Raw genomic sequence first — 27,215 nt, forward strand, 5'->3', positions numbered from 1 at the left:
GGCCCAGCCACTCCTGAAACTGAAATCAAGACTGATGTTTTAATCAGAAATCTAGTCAAGTGCTACTGGTGCTGCAAGGACACAATAGTCCGGCACATCTGTGTTGCTCATATTTACTGTCAATAACCAAATATTGCACAAGAGCTCAGTGCTGGAGAGTGCCGCCAGATGTTCTTGTTTCTCCTCTCACTTAATTTTTTTCGTTGTTTTGTTTGAGAACTAAAATTCTCTCAGGTGATGACAGGCCTGGGAAGTGCACATGGTAAAAGACAGCTTTGTGCTTTCCAATTAGTTTTGTGATTTATTAGCTTGCTCCCTGTATTGGGCTTGTTCTGCATCAAAATCAAGCTGTGCTGAGGTATTTTCATGCTGTCTGGACTGGAAGAGACTCAAATAAATGGAAAAGCATTGCAAAATACATTTATATGATGCATTAGTTTCTTTGCAGGTTGGGGAAGAGGGAAATGAAGACAGGGGAAGGATAGATAAAGTCATAAAATCAAATCATTAAACTGATTACGGATATCTTATGTGAGATCATGGGAAATAACTAGGGAAATTAAGATTTTATGATTGCCCATGCATGTAGATTACAGCACTATACAGCTTTTATTGTGGACTGGGTCTATCGCAAATCATATCTGTGCATGCTTGTGCATATTTGTGTGTGCGTGTGTGTGGTTTGTTTAGACTGGTCGGGGAAGCGTGAGACCAGAGTGAGTGGGCAGAGGCCATACTTTAGGGTTCAAAGTGAAGCGGGGAGGGACCCCCTTGTTTTGAAGGAATGTCGAGGAGGAGGCCTGATGGTTAGCTGGAGATGGGGTAATTAAGGGGTGTGATTGTGAGAACCTTCCCTTCCCCAGGCCCTGCAAGGGTCACAGATAAAACAGCAGCCCTTGGCCTCCGTTTTTCTCACATGTGGATATCAAGGCGACAAATGAGCGAAGCATGCCACAGACGTACGCACAAATGCTATCCCCAAGTGCAAGACACACACAGGGGGGTGGGACGCTGACCTACCTGCGACAGTGGCTGCAGCTTATAGATTGCGGTTCCGCGGTAGTTGAAGCTTATTGAACAACGGGGCTACAGAGAGTTTCAGAGGAACAACGTAAATTAGACAGCGTTGGGAGGCTCCTTTTAATCATGTGGGCCTGTGCGTCGCCCCGTTGGTGTAGTTGTTGTAATTTTGCCTTGCCTGACGTGCTATTTGCAGTGAGCTTGATGACACATTGCCATGCCTTTCTTTTTGTAAGCAGCATGTTCTGTGTCAAGTAGAGGCAGTTGGGGTGTGCCGTGGGAGGATAAGTGCACCATTTTGTGTGTGTGTGTGTGTGTGTGTGTGTGTGTGTGTGTGTGTGTGTGTGTGTGTGTGTGTGTGTGTGTGTGTGTGTGTGTGTGTGTGTGTGTGTGTGTGTGTGTGTGTGTGTGTGTGTGTGTACGTGCTGACAAAAACCTTTGGCATATTATCTGGCGTGGCCGTGCTAAATGTCGTCGTCACTCTCCTGTCTTCCTCCTCGCCAACCCACCTCCCCCCTTTGCTAGATCATCGCCAACATTTTCAGGTTCCACGCAGCTGGCCAAGCTTTGTGATCGTGAGCCATCATTCACACTTTAATGAAAACCTGACTCCCCAATAATCTGCACTTATGGAAACAGACACCGTTCGGAGCACTGCGGAGTGATATGACGGCATATTAAGGACACTATTAAGTGCTCCAGTGGGATGTTTTCTTCCTGTTGCAGCGCACCACTTAGTTGAAAACATGTGAGCCTGTGTTTGCATCCAGATCACTGGATGTTGGTTCAGTCTGTTGAAAGAGGTCAGGGGAGAATAATTCCCCACCATGTCTGCTGTGTTGATTTTCTCACTCAGAACATGAGAATGATGAAAAGGAAAAACTGCTGTCAGAAAAAAAGCAGCTTTTCTGAAATGCACTTGAGTCCCCAAAGAGAAACGATTTGCAGGGCATCATCAACTCTTTTTTTTCTTTCTTTTTTTTTGGTGGAAGACAGTGTAATCCTTTCAAGAACCCCATCCCCAAACTCCTTAGACCTCAATCAACTCCAGATGAGAGGGTTGTTCAGACCCGGATGACTCTTCTCTTTCTCTGCTCTCTCCTCCAGGGTGCAGGATAGAAAACTGCGAGTCCTGCTTCAGTAAAGACTTCTGTACCAAGTGCAAGTCAGGTTTTTACCTACACAAAGGGCGCTGCTTTGACAAGTGCCCCGAGGGCTTTGCCCCACTGGAAGACACCATGGAGTGTGGAGGTATGTGAAACAAAACAAATATGTAAGTAAAATGCATGTAAATCACCTGTCTTTTTCTTCTTTTTTTTTCACACCAACTTTTACCTCAATAACTTCTCATTTGGGTTAAAAACAAGACACTCATACTCGACCACACACAGAGAAGTTACAGCATCCCAGTAAAGCTCCTTCAACCTTTATTGAAGCTTCATCTGAGGTCTTTGTGTTACCCCTAAATGTTACTGCTCTACCTTTTCACAGCACCACTGCCATTTTGGTCTCTCTCTACTTCTTTGCAGAGGGCTGTGAGGTGGGTCAGTGGAGCGAATGGGGAGCATGCACCAGGAGAAACAAAACCTGTGGCTATAAGTGGGGTCTGGAAACCCGGACGCGGCACATTGTAAAGAAACCACCTAAAGACACGATACCCTGTCCAACCATTGCCGAGTCCAGGATGTGCAAGATGGCCATGAGGCACTGCAGGAGAGGTAAGGATGGTATGTCACCATATGCTGAGTTGTGTGAGAGAGAGACCCTCTGTCAGTCAGTCTGAAGTCCATTCACATTCACTTTAAAGTTTACACTGCGCTGCTCTGGAAAATATTAAAGAAAACAGCCCCTGTATCCCTCAGGAAAACTGCCCCCCCTTCTCCCCCTCCCAGTGTTCCACCTGTCTCATGTAACCCTTGTACCTCGCACTCGGCCTTGTTTTTACACCGTCTGTGTTTTCGAGGTGCACGATGGCGTTTCCTTGCATGAAATATCAGTATTTTTCCATGGCAGCCTTGTTCCAGCCAGCTCCTTTTCTGAGATATATTTCCTCCCACCACCCCAGTCCTTCCTTGCCCCTTCTCTTCAATCCCCTCTTGGTCTCCTCAGTGGAATTCTTCAAAGTGCTAGCTGCAGGTTTTCCTCAATGGCTGTCTCTGTTTCCTCCTGTCAACTTGAGAGATATTTGCGGTGCGCACAGCATGTATGTCAGCCCATTAAATGAGAAGTCAAATCTGGAATTTCTCCGTGCGCGAATGCAGCTAAGGGAAATGTTTTTTTTCAGAGTAAACCATTTTCTCTCAGACCATCCAAACACACCATTTGGGGTGACGGCCTCAGTTAGCAGTGCTTTTAAAATAAATGTCTTTTCCCTAATGCACTTTTACTTCTCTCATAAACTTTGGATTAGGATAGGGCAAGTGTAAATATTTAATTCTCCAAATAAGGAAGCAATTACAGTGGCAAATATCATTTAGCCTGTCAAAAAAAAAAGAAAAACATTGTTTAACAGAAAGAAGGAAATATTCTAACCTCGAGGATTTTTCTCCATTTTTGGCCTGGAGTGCTGAATAGGAGAGTCCTTGAGTGAAGTGGTGAAAGAGTAAATAAACTTGAAATAAACCCTGATAGTTCCTCATATTTCATCACTTCCAAAGCAGGGGCTTCTGTTTGGGTTGGAAACTGTGATTCTGTGACACATTTAGTTCCTGAACCCTCATCCTGTTTGTTGGGGAAATTTCTCCCCAACCCCCACATACCTCTGGGTGACTCCATCTTGCCTGCTTGACCTTTTCCAAACTTTATGGCCTTCTTTAATTAAAATTTGGCATTGCTGACCATGGTTACGGCTGTCAACTATCCGTGAAGTCACTGCTGAGAAGTTGTTGTGAAGTAGAAACTAAGTGCCCAGCAGAGGCCGTTTTTTTTCTTAAGTCCTTCAGCCCCCCCCCTCCCAAGTTCGTCATACTCGAAGCTAGTGGTCCCCAGCAATGTGGTCATTGTAAACCTCTCAGTGCAGGCCCTTCTCCAGCAACTGAGTTACGTCTCTGGTGGTTTACAAAGGGCACGTAAAAGTGTCACCACGTGTGCATCTTAGGGCTCTCCGGGCTCGTGAAGTGCTGCGGTGGCCAGTTTAATAAAGGCAAATTTCAGCCTTGGGCATGTGTTGTTAATTCCCCACTGCTAGTGAAAAGTCCCCACTTGGCAAAAAGCAGTGAAATGCAACACTCCAAAGTTCAAATAAATACAATGTAAAAATTGTAAACGGCTCAAGTCGAATTGGAGGAGAAACACCAGTGCTGTCGGATAGGAGCTCGGCCGTCTGACATTGTAAAATAATCACTTTCCACGAGTGATAATAAAGCATGCCCTGGCGTGATGAGAGGCCGCGCTCTGAAACACAGGTGAGGTGAGAGTGGTCTCAGACTCGTGGAAGAATTGCTGTGTTCATTATCAAGTGCTTTGCTTGGTGACCTTAAACACTGTGGAAGCTATAGGCCTCAAGAGGTACTTAAAAATCACGAGAGCTGCACAGTGGTATTAGTTTTTGTTGGGGCTTAAACTGAATTAGGAAACCTATAACCTCCATATGTGGCTATTAAATTGAAAATAAAATGTCCAGTCTTCTGAATAATCATTTAGAGCTTAAGGCAATCTAAAAATGAATTTTTTTTTTTTTTTATCAGCTCCACTCACTCGATACCAGACACCAATGTTTAGGATAAGCTCAGGATTATGTAACCGCAGGCCGTAAAGATGCTGTGGATTAAATGGAGACAGGAAATAAGAGGAGCAGAATGTATCTATACACTATTTATGGCAATGCTTATCTGATCACCCTGGCTTGCATTTCTACATATCTATGTATTTAAATTACAGTGGACGTCATTGACATATCCTTGTCTCTCAGCTTAGCATGAAGACAATGATCTTCTTCTTGTCCTTCTGTGTCTGAGACGGTTTAATCCCTCTGTTAAACATCCACTTGGGCAGCGAAAGTAAAGCCCAGAAGTTGTCAAGAGGCGAGGCATTTTCACAGCCGACATGACGATTTGGATAAACCGTGTTTAATTTGTTCCCTGCAACTTGCTGATCAGAGTAAACACCATATATCACTTGTATTGCTTGGCTTAATTTGCTGATCTCCATCGGTGTTTTTCCAGAACAGCGGTGTCTTGATAACACACTGTGTTATCATCTTACAAAATGCCATGGGGGAGCAATTGTTTGGTGTGTGCAAATGTGCGCTTGTTTGCTGTAAAAAAAAACAACCCAACAACAATATTTTGGTTGAGCTGAAAAGAACATTTTAAGGAAACTTTTGAAAGTTGACAGAAATATATCAGCATTGTTACTGGTTTCCAATGAACTGCAGTGACTTTTAAATGATTGATAGCTGTCATTGCTGCACAGTTAAAGTATATGTACTGCATGGCAATATAGAATATAAAGACATAACAAAAATTTATTGAGACGATCTGAATAACTAAATATTGTGTGATTGTTTTACAATATAGTGAAAATGGGATGTAGTTTTTCATCAACAATCTCCAGAGACGTGTTTGGTTTGGACAGGAAAATCCCAAAACAACTACTTAAAAATTTGAACACATTTGAGTTCAGTTAGCTATAATTCAATAACATAACTGCTCATAAAAAGGAAATTCCACAAAAGCTGAGTGTTTCCAAAGTTTAGATGGAAAGAGGTTTATCTCTCTATGAAGTAGTGTGTGCTCAAATGATTGCACAAGAAATATAACTCTGACCATAAAAAAGCAAAGACGCTCAGGATGCAGCAATATGACTCTATTTTTCCAGTCCACAATGGTTCACACACCATTGCATTGTGGATATTTTACACAATATAGCAGCTTATACGGAATTGGGTTCCATGTAACTAGAATTTTTTTTCCTTCTAAATATTAATTTTAATTTCATAGAAACATTTTTTACATTACAGAGACAATGCAAGACATTCCCCGGAAGAATACAGAGGTCTGGTCTCATGGCTTATTGGCTAACCTGCAAACTGAATGTATACACTGTACCAATGAGATGAAATGCATGCGCTGTACCACTCTGGGGACCATCCTCTGGGTCAGCAGAGTGGTGTTCCTAACAGCCTCCAAACAATGAAGATGCTTTATTAATAGCTTTCCCCAGTCCTCTTCATTGACAGAACCGGTCCCTCCCCTTCTCTCCTCCCCTGTACTGTATTGAGCAGAGTGATAACACCATCGTGGCTTCCCGGCTGTTTGGTATTGATGCCTTCAAGGAATTCCCTACAGGCCCTCTCACGAGATTTACTGGCGCACGAACAGACGTATGACATGACCCTCATTGATGCACCTTTTTATTTTCTATACTTTCAATTATCTTAAAGCAATGGCTATGTCTGCCGTGTCAGTAATATTAGATGTTGTGTAAACAACTTTCAAACTCCCAAATAAGGATCATAAGGTAATCCCTGATTTGGGATTACGACGGACTAAAGTCCAACAAAAACACACCCTTGCAACTGGTCGGCTAATTGTCCACAGTCCCTCCAAATCGGCTTTCAGAATCTCAGACAGCACAAAGTCTTAAAGGGAGCCAGCAGGAGTGACATTTCTGCAGCCGTGCTTGCGCTATTTGTTGGTGAAGGTAATTTCGATGGATTGGATTTGTTAGTATAAGGAGGCAACTAAAACCAAAGTTAATGCAATAACAAGAGCTGTTTTGCTATAACAAGTTATGGAACACTAAAAACTTAGAGCATACCAAATTTTGGACCTCATTAGACTTTGCCTTCCAGAACAGTGCAGTTCAATTACTGAAACTGCTTCTAACTGCTATTCCTTGAGCTGACTTCATGGAAACAAATGGGGGGGGGGGGGGGGGGGGGTTACAGACAGAGAGAGATTACGAGAGAAGGAGCATATAATGATAATATTTGGCCATTGGGTTATGTACCTGTATTATAGTGAGCTAGAGGTCTTTCTGGGAGTATATTGATCTTCTGTGTCCGAAACCATGGAAACATTTTCTGCTGTCGCGCTCAATTGAGGCCAAGCCATCCATTCCATCAGTCATTCGACTGCCTGGATAGCCACCACTTCTACTGTCTGACATAACCTCTCAGAGCAGTTTATATTTATACTGTAACTGTGATGACTTCTTCATCTGCTCAGTTTCATCTCAATGTCATCAATTTGAACTTTGGGAGTTCGGTTTTGCATTCTATGGTGGGTAGCGATGATCGAATTTGAACGAATCGCTCAAAACCCACGAGTCACTTACTGAACGGTGACTCACGAGTTATCACATTCATTAACTCCTTCACTGAGTCATTCTTGCTACAGCCTCCAGCCGCAGAGAGGAAAATATAAATGTTATTGTTCTGCAGCTCGTCTAACTCCATTACTCACTTTAGTCGCCCTGTGAGAAAAGCAGCTGTAATGCTAAAAGAGCTGCTAAAAGCAGCTTGTAGCTGAGCCGCTAATGCTAGCTGCTAAGCACAGCAGCTTCCGGCTCCTTACATTCACATTAGGCTTTCAGCACGCTCGAGTCAGCTTGTAGGTGTAGTTCAGCACGAATGACCGACTCACCTCGTTTCCGTCGTTTAGCTCACATGCCCGAGTCAGCTCGCTTCAATCGTTCAGCTCACATGCCCGAGTCAGCTCGCTTCAGTCGTTCAGCTCCAATGTGCGAGTCACCTCGAAACTCGAAAGAGTCTTGCAATGAATCGGTCAGTAGCACTTCCACTGTCATTCACCTCATGAGCGGTGAGCGGTGAGCCCTCCGCCCCTCCCTCCCTTGAAAATCTGCAGCTGCGCTCCGCTCAGAAAGTTTCTGAGTGATGGCGGAGAAAAAAAAACACATGTTGTTTGTTTCACAAAGCTTGTAGAGATAAATACATGAATAAATACACAATAAACAATGTTAAGATACAACTGTAGCAGATATTGTGTTACATTTAATATTGTCCCCTATACTAAGTTCTGCCCTATGAACGTCACGTTATTTATTGATACTAAGAAAAAAAGAAAACTAGAACGTTGGAAGGAAAAAAAAAGTAAAATCATATGTATATATTAATATATACTGTATATCGAGAATAAGGAGACCAGGGCCACTAAAAACTAATGTGTACTTATTTTTTATTTTTCTCAGAAGTGTTTCAGCATTTTACGATGAATACATGATGCTCCCCCGTGGTTCATGTCGTAGTTCGGCTGAGCCTCCAGGTCCAGGAGCGTGTGGAAATAGTGCGCATGCGCAAATAAATCAAATAAACTCAAATGACTCAGACAACCGGTTCACTTGGATGAACGACTCAAAAACCCGTGAGTCCGTTCAAGAAGTCGGGTTTCTCATCACTAATGGTGGGGTGCAGAAGAGGATAAACCTACCTAAACCCAGTCTACCACCTCATCACTCCTCAACTGAGTGACTACTAAAGGACCACAATGGCTTTGTTGGTATTTGAGGTCACTGTACATGACAGGATGGCGGGCATTTGTTTACACTACCACAAAGACACCTACAGTCTGGTACAGGGGACCCAAATGAACCCAGCTCTACCCCAAATCGAGCAGATCCCAAGAGGATTTGGTTGACTCGTGACATTCATTCCAGGTTTTGTGTCATTCTGTGGTGAACCCACTGTGCCATAGACCTCCAAGTCCTCACTGTCTGTGAGCCATCTGCTCCAAAGTCCCTGCTCATGTAAAACGATGCACCAAGCACCGGTGATTGCCCCAAATCCCTGCTGGAGGAAGCTCAATTGCTATATCAGTGCACGAACCACCAAAACTGTTCTGGTTCCTGGCAGTAGTTTTGTGCAAAGGAGCATTTAACGCACATGCATGCATTTAGGCGGGTGACACACAATTTTTGTGTTTACACTCACTGTGCCAAGGGGTTGAACCTGGCAAAAGTTGCCATTCACTTCTGAACACTTAGTTACACACTCAGCATGATCACATCTAAGCCTGGCCTGTATTTCACTTGGAAACCAAATATCCAAACACATTTCTGGATGTTTTTGTCAAATGCAGCCCTCTTCTAGCAGGCCAGCTGTTGCTTTCTGAAACAGATGCACACCTTCAACATGGCCCTAATTGATGGTGCATGTTCTTCTTCACAGTTTGTCCTAATCAAGCGGCGACAGCGCTCTCCTCATGCAACCACTCTAAAGTCTTTGAGAATCCAGGTTTGCACTTCAGCTCTATTGTGTGCTTAACTCATTACTCCAATTAATGTTCGCCGGGCGTGCTCTACAGGAAGTCTTGACATTTGGACGAGAGAGTTGGATGACAAATCATGCTCTGATTACTGAAGCTGCAGAAAGGCCAGGTGATGATCAGTGTTGATCTCTGGCCTTGTGATATTACAGACAATCCAGATCAATTCTTCCCGCCAGCGGGAGTGGGGTGAGGAACGCTTTCCCAGGACAGAAGGAGAGCACTAATTGGCAGCCATCCTGTCATAGTTAGTATTTGTGCCTCACAGTGTAGCCTGTTGTGACTGGTGGAGCCATGGCTTAATCTTCATTTAATAAGACCGCTCCACGGGGGCTGACACAGTAGCGGGTGAGGAGGCTTTGATAGCCCTCTGTCTCCTTTGGAGGGTATTGATGGCTTTGGCTCCGGACACAAGGTCTGGGTTGGTGTCTCACTGGGCAGATGGCCCTCCTCCAACCAGCCACCACACAAAACTCACATCATTCATTGATTTTATTAAATTGTGCCAAAACTGCAAAAACAAATGGAATAACTCATTGATGGTTTTCTTGCACCGTACACATGGCTAAGGCGCTGAGATGCCGGAGGGGATTTTGGGAGCTTTACACTGTGCTGTGAATAAGAGCATGGGTGAAGAGGATAGACACATCAACCTGTCACTAACTTGGCCGGGCCTCCACCTTCACTGTGCCAATTCCAGTTATGGTCACCCCTGTGGTCACACTCAAAATTAACATAAGTCCTGCTTCAGCTATCTCGTATCCGAACATCTCTGTCATAGATAATTACTTGATGTCTGCCTCACTCACAAAGCTCATGTTTCATATCTCTCTAAAATTAATTATATAGTCGCAAGTCTAGACGGGCAATCAACACGTACTTTATGTCAGTGATCTCAAACCAAGCTTTTGAGTTTATTTTTCTATCACTTGTGCAGTTTAGCAGTGTTAAATCTTCCATTGCGGGAGAAAGTCATTTCCAGTAGTCTGGGACTTCTCTGGCCTGGGTACATTCTTTATTTGACGGGGGAGGAGGAGGGCAGTTGGTGATGCTGGAAGCTGTTGGGGAAGTAGAAGGGAGGAGGGGGGTGTCTCTGATTAACTCCCCACTAAGTGCCCCTACTCTCTGACCAAAATAAATATGGCTGCTGTCTTTTTGTCAGCAACTGTCTTCAGAGAGCAATATTTGAAACACCCCATGATCCTGCTGGCTTTTATATGGAGAATCCATCGTCATACCACAGGCATGAGCCATAAACATGTGGAGGCCTTTCAAAGACCAGGGGGTGGAGGGATGGAGGGAGAGCGGTAGAAGAGGAGGGGTCAGCGGCAGCACTGACTGGGGCTCCATACTCCACATTATTGTCATCTGGTCTTTTCCAAGCAGGAAGAAAGAGGAGGGGTGTGAGTGTAGGGTTCATGTTTTTTTTTTTTTTCACACTTTTTGGCCCAGTTGAATTGTGGTTTCTGGTAAACTGCCTTTTGTAGGCTCGTGTACACACATTAGATACACAGTCGTACCCTTTAGCAGTAAGACTTGCCTCGCTTGGAGGTGTGCATTTGTGTTTCTGTCCAAGCTAGGTAATGTACAAACCTTTTTAGCTCCTCTGTGACTGTGACTGTGATCCACATTTGATTGAAATCAGAGACTAAATCAATCTCTGAAATATGTGTAGATCCAAGTGTGCGTTTCGAGGCGACCCAGTGGGGAGGCTTCCGTTGTCGTCTCCTGATGGAAGAAGTGAGGCATATGGGGCCGACATGAACAGCCCCATCAAAAACAGACGTACACAAACAAACAAAGTGGCAGCAAGTGGTAAGGGGGGGAAAGAGGAAGAGGAGAGGAGGAGAAGGAGGAAAAGAGTGAGATACTGTACAGAAGTGGAATATTTTTATGTTCTCATGCCCCACAAACGGGAGCTATTTCCCCCCACTGTGCAGTATATTGGCTGATATTGCCCATGACACAGTCGGGGGTCGTAAAGCGAACTCCTCGGTGAACGCTCCCTTTGGATGGGGCAGTTGTTGCTGTTACACCCTGTGATTTTTTTACAGCTGTCGAGACATAGTCTTTACAAGGATGGATGGCAACAGCTTGGGATGAGATCTTTGATGTTGGGCTCAACTCATACTCTTCTTTCATGGCGTTTTATAAAACAAGTGAGGACAGATGTGATTTCTTGATATAGGATTTTAATGTGATGAACATTTTCACATTGCTGATCATGGAAAAATATAACAAGCATTTTACAGAACTGTTTCAAGGGTGGCAATCTATAAAACTGGTGATAAAACTTCCTAACCCTGTTTAAAGCAATTTATAATGGACTTGCAGTGTTTCACAGTGATCCAAAATACCATTTTAAGTGGCTCTATCTACTAAACTGGTTTTATAGAAGGAATAAACTACAGATAAACAAATGTCCATTTTTGCGTTTTCATTTTAGAAAAGATTTGTGTTTACATGGCAACATTTTTAAAACAATGTCTGTTTCCATGGAAATGGCAGAAAACGCTGAAAAGGACGTAGTGTTCCCCACTCAGGGCAAATTTTCTAAAAGTTGCATTTTCAGTGGTCCTGAGCACCATCGTGGTGTTAACAGACACCAAAAATGCAAAAAAAGAAAGATCTGTTCTCAATTGAAAATATTATATAAACAGGACCAAAGATCAACAAACATATACACTTGTTTTTACATCTATTGGCATTTTCTTTTTCTTTTTTTGATAATATAAAGCAGACCTCAGCTTTTGAGTTTGTCAGCCAACATTTAACCAAGCTGGTCAGAGTGGGATCTGCCACTCACCTCCTCCTCTGTCTGCTAGCCTACTGTCGCTGCCAGCTCCCCGGGGGGCCTGAAAACTCTTTCATCTCTAACACACCATGAGGATGCAAACACACACACACACACACACACACACACACACACACACACACACACACACACACACACACACACACACACACACACACACACACACACACACACACACACACACACACGCACACACAGATGCAGTTTGCAATGGCAGAGTGTGAGAAACATGTAATAGACACCGACAAACAGTAAAACAGACCTCACAGGCAGAACAAGTCACCGCATTATCTACTATTTTCCTCGTCCCTGTTTCCATTCTCTGTTCCTGTCTCGCACTCGAATGACACGCTCTCGCTGGTGTATCGCATATCTCAGTGACTGGCTCTGGGAACAATGTGCATGTCACAGTGGAGGATGGGTTCGCGTGGCGCATTGTTTCTGAGGAGCGCCGTGTGTGCTGCAGTCCTCCCTCTTGAGTGGTCTGGAGAAAAGAAGGAAGGCGAGGAGTCGAACGGGGGGGAGCCTGAGAACATCTGGTGCACAGTTGCACCGCCTCAACCACCAGGACCCCCTCTCCTCTCCCTTCCTTGCCTCTCGTGTCCTTCTCCCAAATGCCTCTCTGGCGGGTGTCTTCACAGAGGCATCATAGCTTTTAATTAGAGCTGGTTTTTCAGAAAGAGGCTGGGGTTTCAGACCCACTCATGCCCGCGAGCGAGGACCCAGTGCATAGACATGTAGACACAACAAAGACGCGCAGTCCTAAGTACAGGTCTGCCATCGCTGGGCTGTGTGTACAACGAGGCGTTTCTGCATGTGAACAAACTGTGGCAAATACAGGAGGGACAAACGGGAGGAGGCACAGACATAAAAGCGCAGCCATTACAATGGTAAGTAGAAGCCAAGAGCCAACAGATCAAGGTTGAAAAGCACAACTCCAAGGTGATGTCACAGGTTAGTGGTGTCATCTTACAGTGTGCGGAAACCACTTATAAATATGTGTTTGGGAATTGGCACTTTACGGACAATGAAGAACAGACTATTTCAATAGTTACAGAACTGGGAATGTAGTGCTTCCATTGAATATTAAATATTATGGTCTGAAAACCAGAAACTCATTTGAGCCACTTTTTCCCCCAAAATATTTGGTCATATATAATTGAAACACTAGATTTTTGTTTAGGCATTCATTAATTTAAATGAATCTCCTGGCATATCACTTTCAGATAAACTTTGGTAAATGGACTTCACTTATATAGCCCTTTTCAACTGTGTGAGCTGTCCCAAACCGCTTTGCACTGTTAATAACATTCACCCATTCGCACACACATTTACGCACCAATGGAGGCTGAGGCTACGCAAGCCTACCAACTGAGCCATGAACTGTACATGAAAAGGCCAATAATTCTGCAGAAGCAAGCATAGTCAAACATAGAAAGGAAAAGCTCTCATTCACCAAGAAAAATGTTCCAGCAGATCCAGACACAGATGTGGTGGTTTTCTGTTCGCACCGGTTGGGGTGAGAGGAGAATCATCACACAAACATCAGACAGCAAGGCGATTCACACATTGCAAACTGATGGGAGTAGGAGGCACACATCACGCAAGTCCAGCCTCACCGTCAGACACCCTACAGGAAGTTACAGTGTGGACATAAAAAGTCAATGACATGTATAATGAATGTATGTGTATGTGAATGTAATCGGGGTTGAAGACAAGAGAAAACTACAAAGTTTTCTCATGGGCAAACGTTCAGGGCGACATAAGCTTGCATGAACAATATGTTTTTATCAAATAGGAAAAGTTTAAGCTTGAGATTTCATGGACGTTGCTTGTACAAGAAAGGAGTGTGATAACTGAAAACTCTCGGAACTGTCATTAAGTAGCACTTTAGCACCACATTTTCTGATTCAATGGTATGGAGGATAAGATTTGAGTAAATCATTTTAAATCCATTGTAGATTTTACTGGAAGTCAATGAAAAGACTTACTCAGTTTGTAATGGGCTTAGTAACTGTAAATATACCATCAGCACATGCAGGAATATGAAATAATTGTTGGTCACTTGCTATGGATGATAAAAAACATGATGACACTGTTCATTTGGAAGTATCAGGTAATATAAGGTTACTAATGTCGAGGTGCAAGGCATTAAATAGAGCCATGCTCGTCATACAAGGGTAAAGACCTTCTTCAGTCTCTGTCGTTCTGCCTCAATGCTGAACACAAAAAGCTGTTCAAAGGTTTCCAGATTTTGGGACCACATAGTTTCCTCTTTTTAAAGGCTTTCAGCAGTTATTTTCATTATGTATGATGTGTTTTTGAAACAAGCAATTGGATTCCCTTTACATGAGCAAATATATCAGCACACAAGTGACCAGGGTTTGTTTTTTATCAGCACAACTAGGTTTCGTATGGCTGCTTGAGGTCAGAAAGTAACCATGAGTGAGCTGTAGGAAAAACAAAACAAAACAAAATGGTTTAAAGCGAATGACAGTTTTCATGCTGAAACAATTTGATGTGCTCTATGGAATTTTTTATTATTTTACGCCACTTGGGCGACACTAAATCAAGCTGTGAGCAAAACACAGACTTATTGTTACCCCATTAAAGTGGAATTGGCTACTGTGTTAGCCTGCAATTCAAGCAACATTTCCTTCCATCCAGACTTTAGTATTTCATCGCCCAATAAACACAAGCTCTTTCCGGTTCTGCAGCTGCTATTAAGTGCAGCCAGATCGCATATTCACATGTTGACACTAATGTAGAAAATTCATAGTATATACACCGCTTTAGGTGTATTTGTTGTTGTGTATAGCCCATGAATTGTTTCACAAATTTCTTATAATGTAATTTGTAAAAAATATGCCATTCTGAATTGTAACAACATTTGCACTGTCTCCAGCAGATTGAGGAAACTTTTGGTTTGCGGGCCACATGTGGCCCCCATCACTGTTTCTGTGGCCCACAGGCCAATTTACTAAAATAAATACAGATGATTGGAGGAAGGAAGTCATTTTTAACACATTTAAACCAGAAATCAGTTGTAAATACAGTGATGCGAAATGCTTTTGGGATAAAAAAAAAAAAAAAAAAGTAGCACACACTTTGATGTAACGAAGTTAAATCATAGAAATACAGATTTTTTTTGTTGTTTTTTTCTTCTTACAACGGTAGCCAACATTCTAATGTTCAACATTTGCTTTTGGCCTCCTCACAATCTATGTAAAATATCTTATATAAGCCACTATATTAAATAAATCATGTCTAAGGATTAAATCATTTTGAATATCTTGTCATGCAAGACATCCCCCTACATTGGCCTTCCCAGAGCCCAGCGCATGATGACTCTTCAAGGAAAATCTCCAGGCATGATTGAGTGGTCGGTGTCACGAAACTCAACCCACTGCAGGTACCATATCAAATCCCCTCGAACGTAAACGTTCCTTCCTACTGGGTGGCAAGGTTCAGGACCGTGATCCCAACAGGCCTTGAGACAGTTCTTTCGGATTAGCGGGAGCTTAAGTCTCCCTTTGATTTGATTTCATTCTCCTTCTGCCTGATGCATCTCTGACAGATGCCGCTGCCTTCTGGAGTACACAAACCTCCTCTCGTCGGCGAGGTGAGACCCTGAAATGACCGTTGAAATTGCACTGTAATCATACGCAGCTAAAAACAACAAGAAAATGTCTGCCATATGCCTCAAAGCCCTCTGTTTGTGTTCCCGTGAGTTGAAGGGGGATTATTGACAAGAGCGTGAGCGGTGCCTGGCCGGAGGAGCTGAGCGAGTGGTGGCTCTTATTGCCCGTGTCTGTGATCAGATCTGTCAGAGCCACTCAGCTGTCCGTCTGCGTGGTGTTTGACAAGTGTTTGATGCAGCACAGGCCTTAGAGGATCAAGTCCTTCCTGAATTGGCTTTACCTCTCTCCCCTGTGCAACAGGAGCCCTGTGAACACATCAAACATATTTCCCCTCCCTCTCCTCCGCTGTGAACTAATGAACTATTTTTATCAAGAACTATGCGCTGTCTGTTGGATCATCAGAGGAGGCTGAACAACAGCACCCTTCGAGAGTTAGCAGGACAATCAAAGAAAACAAAAAAGCGCCAGCCAGGCTTGATTCGCTCATCACCGGCCATTGCATGGGGATTGCGGCATGATCCTGATGGCCCCTGTCTCTGTTTTAGTGACTAAGCCCGTCTGACTTAGCTTGGCTCCCCACTCGTTAAGGTCTGGTCCCGTTTTGGGACAGTTGTGCGCGGCGTCCAAACATGTGAGGGATTTCCTCCCGGAGTTTCCCAGTAGAGAGACGAGGGGATGAAAGGACTTGTGCAGAAATGAGATATAAAGAGGGAATCATGCTGGACAATTTCCTCCTATATCCTCCTCCATTCCCTCACAAACCCACTGAGAGCGGGAGGATACAGGCCAGGTGGAATTAGAGAATTCATGTGAACACAGAGGCTCAAAAACACATAGTTACTTGCTCACGTAGTGGAGGTGGCAACTATGTTGTTTCAGATTTGGTCACCTTATATCTCAATATAGCCATGGCTTTGAACTTGCTGTTGCAATACCTGCAAACGTTCTGTTCTTTCGACAATAGAAAACAGTTTACAATGATAGTAGTGGCAGACAGTGATCCATGTTTGCACCTTGAATTGCCATATAAAGTTATTTACTCCTATTCTTTTCAGGTTGATGAGACTTAAAAAGATCCTATACTTTATCATGCCTCACAATTTTTTGAGTGAATCATTTTGAATATCTGTTTTTTGTATCTGAATAAGATGTTAGCCACCTGCAGCAGAGGTAATGTCTTAGGAATCCCTATCTTGATCAGTACTTCCACTGTGGTGGGTTATCTCAATGTGAAACCAAAATGAGCGGTGAAGTAATTTGTGTACTATGACTGTACATTGTAGAAAAGTGAAAAGTCATCTTGAGTTTCATATTTAGACATTTACACTTTCCATACTTGATGTTTTTTTTAGACTTAACCAAATTATCTCTGAGCATCCTCACAGTGGATCTGCTCAGCATAAAAAGAGCTGTAGTCAATAAGTAAGGAATCATTCAATGAAAATATAGTCTTGAACGGAAAGGACTCACCTCTCCAGAAGTGTGTTATACTAAGTAAAAAGCAGATTGCAGGCTTGTCATTTTTGAATTTTTGAACTGTCAGTGGTTTAATTTCTCTTTTCAATTGTCCTTGGCCAAAATAAAGAACACCACGTTGTTCCTAAGTGAGGTCAAGCATCTTGACCATCGATGTGTGATTGTGTGCATCAATGGATGGATTACCATTTATTGTAACCAAAATGTCTTTATCTTTTAGAAGATGACAATGAGATAAACGGTCAGTCACTATGTGTTTCCCAGACATAAGTGATCAGACTGAAAATGCTTCATGTGAATATGTAAATTGGACATTGTGATCTGACGGTGCATTCGGAAAGAGATGTATTTCCGAAAGACAAGGTGTTTAATTCGAATCAAGTCCATGTATGCACTCGTAATGATCATGCCTCGCTTGTTGGGGTTGAATTATCCATCCTGCCCATGTTTGTTATGAATCTCACCATGTGATGTTTCATGCATGCTAAAGAAAAATTTCACTTTTAAAGCATGACTGGATGACAGCGATGCTTTCCGACATATAATCATCTTTTTCTGATCCCCTCTGAAGAAGTATGATCGCCCTTTCCTGTTGCATTTTCAAAAGATTGCTTTGTCAATCTGACAAATCTGTCTTCAATACTGCCTGGCATGCAAGTAAAAGTGGATGTCACCATCCAAAGCATTATGAGATTGATCTACTTACCGAATCAGATAATAGTCTTAGTTCATACAAACTGGGATATTAATCTGATCGCTTTATTCAGTGTTCATGTAAATGGGGCAATCTGATCTGTCAAATAGACACAATTAAATCAGATTGCCAAAAAATGGGGCAAGCATAACAAGCATTATTCTATGAGAGCGATGAGGTTACATTAACAGTCTCCACTCTTTTTGTTGTATATTTTCCTTATTTAGAATAGTATTTTTTGTGTTGAGCCTTCAATATGCACAGGTCCTAATGCTGTAGAGCACTAGGTCCATGAGCTGGCCATACTATTGACTGAAGTCTCCTTACACTGTAGCTACTGTGCTAACAATTTATTAGCCTCTGGCTCACTATTGATGGACCTGCCATTCCGACTCATGATTGCTCAACGACTGATCAGTTCACTTATGCTGAGCACATAATCAATTGTATAAATCTGCACGTGTATCCAGTTACACATTGAGGTACAGCCTACCATGCTTTGATGAGCAGCAAAACCCTCCTGCATTATTCTGACTTACACATTGAGCCCCATCAGGGAGAAGAAAGCTCCCTAGTCTTGGTACACCTTATTGCTTGCCTCCACATGTTTGTGTTAACAACTATGTTATTTGTCTCCATAAAGTAGGCCAGAGTGCTGTTACGCGGAGAGATTCTTGGTGGATGCTTAGAGGTTCATGGGAAGTGGCTGAGCCAGGAAAATCCACACGCCATCCATTGGGGGTCTACCATGTTGCTCCAGGTGTAGATTATACTCAAGATCCTAGAAATTCTGATTTCTCCCTCCTCAGACAAACAATATATGTTCTAAATATTTGTGTAATATCAGTGGGATGAGCTTTTCTTGCTGTAATCCAGCATCAGTATGACGGTGCTTTTAAAAGTTCACACGAAATACTGGCGGCTGCTAAATGCAGATGGAGAGCACGATGGGTGAGGTCCTCTGGAATGAGCATGTTTCATTCTTTTAGTCAATAGATGCCAACCCTGATCTGTTGTAAAAAGAAAGAAGGTACAGTGTGTGAAGGAACACTAAAGTGAGCTGCCAAGTCCAGCTTTTATTAGCTTTTACTCCCTAATGGCACAGCAAAGATAATGGACTCTACTGAGCTACGGTATCAAATGGCTTTGTAAAATGTGTACGCGAGTATAAAGAGAGTAATATCATGCAAGGTTGTTTTCAAGGACCGAATGGAGCAAATAAATACGGAGTGGATCTCGTGTCCATTTGATCAATGCAATGCAGTGCACTTATTGGAAAGTAAGATGGATGACTATCGTAACTCTGCAGGACATATCCTGCTTTATATCACGGCATGTGGGAATTATATGACGGATCAAATGCTTTATAGAAATCTTGTCTTGATGGAGAAGACATGGAAATAAAGTGGAGTGCTATGGTTTCGTCTGTATTTGACTAGAGACAAACACAGTTCACATCTGTAGTAACTTACTAGCTCGCAGGCTGAATTTGCTACTGCGTATGCCAGCAGGTTTCCTGATCTTTGGATTTGTGGTCACACTCATACGCTACAGCTATCTTCAGCTCCATGTGCTTTTCCCCCGAGTGCACAACGAATGCAAAGACAAACAAACCCATGCCTGCGGCGAGCCTTCAAGTCCACTGGTGCAGGGCCGACCCCCCCCCTTATAATCCTGATCTTTATATTTTTTCTTGTCAGAAATGAAACACAACATTAAGCCATTCATTAAAGTCAACTAAAGCTAATTATCCTTCATTTGCCCAAGTGCCTATGGGGCAGGAGAGCCCCCGTATACTTAGGCCCAGATGTGTCGATGAGTCAGTGTGGAGATAGCAGACCACAGAGGAGGCTGTTCAGTTCTCTCGGAGTTCTGTGGTTTTGAGGCGCATCAGGCTCAGGGTGGGGGGGGGTGGGGTTGGGGGTTGGGGGTTGGGGCAGTGGTGGGGTCATGATGCCTGCTTGCTGCCTGGATGCTTACGTTTATGATACCGGTGTCCTTCTGAAGCAAACACTGAACATCAAAGCTAAAATATCAAGTGTGAGTGTTGTTCATCACTTGCTATTTTATTGTCACAAAAAAAAAAATAGTAAGTTGAGTCACAAAAACCAATGTGTTTCATTCAGATTGCCTCTGTTTGCTGCAGGTGGCGACAGTGCAACAGATTTCTTTTTTTCAATTTCTTTTTTTTTTTTTTTATGTTTTGGCAGCTTCAAGTGGAAGTGGGAAAACCGTAACAGTTGGCAGGATGTCATAGACCAAAAACCAGATTACGTCATGTGATTTAACTCCTCAGCCCTAATTTCTTCTTTTTTGTGTCTGGTACCTCCACCAAATGATTAGAAATAATGACTGAACCACTTTACCTCAGTTTTACTGCTCAGGATGAGGAAATCTTGCCTCTGTTACTGTGTCCAGTTGTCTTCAAATGAGGTATTTGCTCATTATTACAGTTTAGAATTTCAGTTTTTGCAAGGCTATAAAAAGAAAGCCGTTTCTGTGTATGGTAAGTGCTACTGATGTAAAGTTGATCTCAGCCTGATAATCTCACGCTTTGATAGGATACCACCAGTTAAGAATTTGTGTTATTAATACAGCCTTAGAAGCCAGGTGTGTTTCCTCTGACTGCTGCTTTAACCAGCTAAATGCTACTTGGTTTGGTAAAACACCATCTGGTCCTCTGTACAAGTACTCAGTCTTAAGCGTTTGTGCCCCAGTAGGCACAATGTTTAAAGTGCAAGAAGGGTTCGCATGGCAGCTCACTGCACTTTTCATATTTCATTTTAACCTGTTTTGAATTGGAATTCCTGATGACTGATCGTATCAGTCAACTTGGTCCGCCATACCTATGTCTGCTTTTGTTAAGCCCCATAGCAAGATCAGAAAACTGCATTCTTTTCAAGGTTGAAGACCATAAATTTGCTCCACAAAGATTATAAAAATGCCTCTGAATGATTCCGTCGTGATGCATTGGAAAACCTTTGAAGAATCACAGAAAAAAATGGGAGCCAGACCCAGTATCTGCCACTTTTAATGGATTTGGTGGTAAATATCGCATCTAGGCCCCATTTACTAGACAAAAAGGTAGTGAGCATGTTGGGCCACGAGTTGTTGCTGTTGTTTGGGTTTGTATTGAAACCACACACACATGCAGCAGAGAACATTAACAATGGGAGTCCACAGACATCCATATTGAAAGACGACCAAGTTGGATTGTTATTACAGGTGATTCTCTATAAAACTACCAAGTCCCAGGAGAATATGGACTGAGAGTCATGACACTCTGGAGGCAAACGTTGGTGTTATTGTTTGCATGCGGAGCAAAACTATTTACCACGGCCGTGATGCCCATGTGCAGCATCAGGGTTTAAAAAAAAGATACATTTTCCTCCATCTACACAGAGAGAGTCGGATCGTTATCCAAAAGGTCCACCTAGGGAGCCATTTTCAGTAGCCCCCAGCACCGCTATTGTGTAAACGCACACCCACTACGCAATACATTTTTCAGTTTTTAATTGAAAACATTGTCTTGCAAATTATGCTCTCGTCTATCAGTCTGGTTTTGATGTTCAGCACTTATTTACTAGTTTCAATAAGTTTGAACGTCATTATGTTTACCTTTGCTTTTACAAGCGTCAGCAGGCTCCTGTCCACATAATCTTTAATGTCACATGACATAGACGCTTTGTTTATAGTTATCTGTTTCAGTAGTGTGTTTGTCCAGGAGGAGGGTTTAATATTATTATATTAACTTGGTTTCTTATGCTATAAATAGGCTGAATCATCAATTTGATTGCAAATCTTTTCTTAAAGTGATTCATATGTACCATACTCTATGTACATCCTAAAATGCAGCATCGACATTGTGGCTGTTGTAAGATATTATAGTGCATGATTTGTGGTTTTTTTTTATATTAATAAAACAATGTCATTTTTCAATTATGCTGTCATGTTAAGCAAGTTTACGAAACTTGACGAAATACATTTCCAAGTTAACAACTTGGAAATCTGACCCAGCAAATCAGTCCACTGTGTTTTTCCCCAGTGGAGGAGATTTCTAACTTTCCAACATTTCTGAAACACGTCGTAAGTGTTTAAATGATGGTTTAGAGGAGGAAATAGCTCTGGAAAGCAAAAACTCACTTTTGAGCTTTTTGGAAGCTGGCCTAATTTAACATCTGTCATGGAAGGCTTCAACTTGATAACCTACCTCCACGTGCTTGAGCCAGCGGTGGTAACCCAAAGAGCACAAGGGAACTGTTACCATATTGTGCAAAGCAGTGGAGCATGACTGAACTCTGAGAGGACTGATGGAGAGGAACTTTAATGCTCGAGGTCATTGTCGGTTCTGTAGCCTTCTCAGGGCAGGTTTGTGTCGGCTTCTTGCTGGTGTGATCGACCTTCTCCGAAGGGGAAAAAACACGCTGTCCGCACTGACCGTCGGGTGTATTAATCACCATGTCAGTCATGCATGTTTTTTTGCTGGTACTTCTCTGCTTTGAGACGTTAATCTCCGAGTCGGGTTTTCCCTTTAAGTTACTGTCAGTGAAACGAGGCATCAAAGAGCCGAGCTAACCTGCTATTTTTTTTTTAAATCTCCTCACAGATCCTCCACTGGGTCACAGATGAGAAAATAATGAGCGACCTAATCCCAACATTAGCTTTTTAAATCGGAATGCGTATGTTTTAAATCATTCTCGCCGAGCAGCACGGTGATAGGAAGCAGAGCATGGGGGGAAAGGGAAGGACAAAACGAAAGAGTGAATGAAAGAGTGTGATCCAGAGTAACCTTGTTAGGACTAAGTGACGCTGTGCAGAAAGCCTCTTGTCAGTTGGTTGGCAAGACGAGCTTCTTGTAAATGATTGTCCTCTCTGTCAAAAGACTGATTTCTTTTTTTTTTTTCTCTCTATTTGTCTCAGCTGCAGAAGTTTCCTCTCAAATCTTGCAGCTTTCTACATTTGTATCTGTTAAACATTTCTGCCTGTTTTCATCACAACTGTGCTTTCTTTTGGCTCAAAGGTCAAATCGACCCTGGACTCTGACAAGAAGACAAAACGACATTAAAACGTTACCGCCGGCCCACGCCTTAATGAACGATGGGTCGCTTCAGGTCATGCTGCTGTGTCCCACCTATAAATCAACTGCAAACTAAGTTCAGCGGCAGTACAGGGCAGTGTCAGCGTTCATAACCTTTTCCCAGACAGAGGAGTTGTCGGCGTGTGAGTAAGGAGATCACAGGCTGGGTACAGATCCTTTCCCCTTCACAGCATTATAAATGTATGTGTGAGGAGGCCCTTAATGGCTGCTAATCCAATTTCTGCCACTGAAATCAAATCTTACTGGCGCCAGTAGTTCTCTCCTTCCTTCACAAATAATGGCCTCTGCTTTGGCCTATTTATGAAAAAGACGAGGTGCCGAAAAATTCCAGATTTACCTTCTCAGGCCACACATATCTTCTTCAAAATTGTTTGGATATTAATTTTTCCCATGGTTTGGTCTCTGTCATCCCACCTCTGTTTCTTAGAAAAGTTATTAATTGACTGCCTGCGTCGAGTGGAGGGGTGGGGGGGTAAAACAAGAGCAGGGGCTGAGTCTTCAGTGAGCATAGGATCCCATTTACTGTATGTCCTAATGCCTTCTCGAGGTCAGCCATTGATTTTTCTCAAACCGCAAAGCAATGGAGATAAGATTAGGCCTTCGATTCCTATGCTGCCGCTGGAGCCGTTAGTGGATGAAGTCACTTGACATGTGCCAAGAGTCGGTGCATTGCTCTTTTTTAGCGGGTCATGGCCTCCTGTGATTATAGGGTAATGCTTAAGATGCCCCTCACTGTAGCCTGAGATCCTGCAAAGAGAAAATCCAATTCCTTTTTAACTGAGTTATTAGCATCTCAGAAACACTGTCTGGTGATAAAAAGCAAAGAAAAGCACAAGTTTGGAGAAATACAATCCTGTTGCATGATGCAGGCATTTCCTCATGTAAACTCATACATATTCTTAAATTTGATTCTCCTTTCCAAAACAAAGATATTAGCTCTGATACAGATGAAGAACGCTCTGGCTTTGGCTTCTTGCTCCCTTTGGATATAGAATTGACTGATTATCTCTCAGTGCATCAGTTGGACAAGTAGTCATATTGCCATTTCACAAGGAGATATTATTCTGGAGTGCAAGCCTAATAATATGATATGTCCAATGTCGCTTCGCTCTTAGTTGGACCTTTACCATGCCGTCGTCCCAGTTGTAGCTGAGGGCCTCAAATGAGGAACGATGGGACGTGGAGAGGGGTGGGGGAGACGGGGAAAGAAAAGAAAAGGCAGTATATCCGGAATCTCTTCAAGAGGTCATTGAGGAACCTCCACCACAGTGTGCGTGTGGAGGAGTTTAGTATTTCTCTGCTTGCTGGTTTGGCAGCTGAAAGGATTGGACATGACGCTAAGTACTTCTCAAGCTTACATAGGTGATACGGCAGTTCACAATGCCTGGCACACAGACACAAAGGGCACGTTTATCACTCGCACATGCACTCGCACACGCTCAAATGCGTGAAAGAATTCCACAAAGGTCAGTTTTGACAGCGGTAAACAACAAGAACCACCACAGGCTTCTGCTTCTGATTGTGACACACAAAACTTTTTGATTCGCTCTCGAGATTTTTGTTTTGTTTTGCTTGTTTGTTTGTTTGATTAACTTCTCAGTTCAAACTCAAAGGCAAACGTCAAGCTGGCAGGAAAAGATCGTATCTATGGAGGAAAACCAAACATTGGTGAAACTGTGGTTTTGCTGGAGTGATCGTGAGAGGGAGCCAGAACGGAAAGTAAAGGAGACATGGGAATTCTAGTTTCCTGATAAAGAGTTGGCCTCATTTGATTTGGTCCTTCATTTGCCAGTTGCGTCGCTAAACAAAAACAGAAAACGATTTGAAACCTGCTGTGCCTTCCAAGACAAAATTATCTTTACATGCCCCAAGATTTATGAATTTGTTCTTGGTTTTGAAAGCAATTGAAGCAAATTAAACTGTTTCCTCCGTGAACCCTGGTAATCAGCTTAAGTGATTACATTGGTCGTAAATATGAGATGATGAAAGCTCAGAGCTGAGACTGCGTTGTGCCCTGAGGAAAGGCTAAATAGGAGTTCTTGGGTAGATATGATGAACCCTCTCATACAGGCTGATACAGACAGATACAGGGGGAAGGGGCTTCTGTGGGGATTGGTTGCCCTCTAGCTGTCAGCATTGAGACTTGGTTATGAAATATTGTCTTCATTTGCATCAGTATTGACTTCATAAAGTTCCATGAGTTCATTTTGAGTGAGCCGTTTGATAACAGGGTTGAAGAGAGATGCAACTCTCCATAAAATGGCTCAGAAAAGTCAGTTTGATAATATTTGTTAAACATAACTATATGTTCCAAGCCATCATGACTGGTACAGGTTTAATGCTTTCTGCTCAGCATTGCTGCAGTAAAATCCATCACTGTATGCTCTAAATGTGTTTTTAGACCGCTACAGTTTTGATTGGGAACTCTGAAAAGCATGTATCAGCTTTCAGAGTCTGTTCTAAATATAGACATTGTACCCTCAGTGTTTTGTTTATAACATGTGTAAGATGATTCTGGCTCAGTGCTCTGTGTTGACAGGCATCAACATCCTACAATGAGAGACAAAACCACTGAAGAACTTGTGAAAAGAAATCCTGCTCCACAATGAGGGCAGTAACGATGAAGAGAATAGACATTGATACTTTACCCATATAATACAGTCTTCGGAGTATCATTAAAAATTCATGGAATATGCCTTAAAATACTTTGAAAATACAGTTGTTGTTTTGGGTTTTTTTCCCAAATCAACAAACATATTTGATAACAAATGGACTGAAGAATGTCACACTTAAAACACAACAAACAAACAAACAAACAAACACATAAACAAATAAATAAATGACTGAGGCATTGGACATTTTGCGTGGATTTTTCCCTTCTTCTTTTATTTTCACTTAGGAGCAGTATTAGCATTAGTATTCTTTGTTTTTGTTCTGTCCGGAGTGTACCCCACCTTTTAGCGTTAAGCCATCAAAGAAAGTCAATAGATGGATGAATGCAGTCAAAAACACGTCAAATAGACTATCTAAGATATTGGAGGGAAAAAATTGCTTGTTTTCACAGTATTTTTGCCTCTGTAGATTATATACATTTGTGTTTACACATTTTACCACTAAATCTTGTAAAAGGAAGGAAAGAAGGCACATAAAAGCCAAATTTCAGTCAGAACGCTAATAAAAATGCAACTTATCACGCAAACATCATTGGTCTTTGAACCAGTGAAATACATTTGTTTTGTTCATACTTTGGTTACTTGGTTTGCAAAAGCGTGGCTGGATACTTGTGATCGTGTGAATGTGTAAAACTCTTCAGAGTACAGATCTCATGCCCAGCTCTGAACCAGCCAGGAAAAATACTTTTTAAACTCAACTCTCACATATTTATTTGTGTTTCAAGCAATTGCTGTAAATGCAGGCTTTTTCACTTTAAATGCAGCCTTGCGTCCAAGGAATGGCCCAAGAGGGCTTTGCCCATTATAGAGGGAGTTTAATGCTGCACCGTGTGCTTTATTGCCGTCAAATGTAATTCATCTTGAGTTGATTGCAGCGAAAGCCGTGTTTATCAGGCACCTAGCAACGCTGTTTTGAATGAAAATTACCCCTTTAAAAGCAATTAGGAAAATGAACCTATAGGCCAAATGCCTTTGAGCTCCAGAGTGACTTTTACAAACATTATTGTACAGTAAGCCATACAAAGAAATCTAAAGTGGCATCAGCTAAGCAAGTGTATAAAGTCCAATATTTTTAAAGTGAAGGGCATGAGAGTATGATGGAAGAGATGTGAAAGCTGTTTTCAAAGGGATATTTTAACTAGGAGCTGTCTGCGAGAAACTTTATTGCCATGGCCCAGAATTGGCAATGTGACTCAAAATACCAAGATTAGATTAATTGCAGGAAATACCTCCGAGATGTTTGATGTTTGCATGCATCTGTATTATTCATTGGGAGACCCTATTAGCACAGCAATGTCTTGCTTCCTCATGCGTGTCAGCTTAAACGAGTGAATATTTTGAAATCTACCTCACGGTGCAGTCATGAGAGTGGGAAAGGTCCTTCGCTGGGGTAGCGGAAAGGCCACCGCAATTCAAGCAAATATGAGAAGGCAATTAGAGACAAGGCTGCATTTTACACACTGTTACCTATTTCTTTGGGAGAGAAAAATGGCTTGGACAAGTGCATTAATAAAGCTCAGAAAGAGGTAGTGAAGTTTTGCACTGAAAAAACGTGTTTTTCTGCAGCGCTTTCC

The 27,215-nt window shown here is 42.5% G+C and overlaps 1 protein-coding gene across 2 annotated transcripts in view; it reads left to right on the forward strand.

Annotated features, from left to right (window-relative positions):
- The window catches only part of rspo2 (R-spondin 2), a 64,841-nt gene that overhangs the window by 34,919 nt on the left and 2,707 nt on the right, over positions 1–27,215 (forward strand). The window contains exons 3-4 of one of the 2 annotated variants that reach the window (XM_080501409.1): positions 2,128–2,271; positions 2,550–2,747. In XM_080501409.1, the coding sequence (XP_080357535.1) occupies positions 2,128–2,271; positions 2,550–2,747 (342 nt within the window). The remainder of the gene's footprint in view (positions 1–2,127; positions 2,272–2,549; positions 2,748–27,215) is intronic. The other variant, XM_080501410.1, reaches the window with a different exon arrangement.

This window comes from Blennius ocellaris (genome assembly GCF_963422515.1).
Source record: "Blennius ocellaris genome assembly, chromosome: 8".
Classification (NCBI taxonomy): Eukaryota; Metazoa; Chordata; class Actinopteri; order Blenniiformes; family Blenniidae; genus Blennius; species Blennius ocellaris.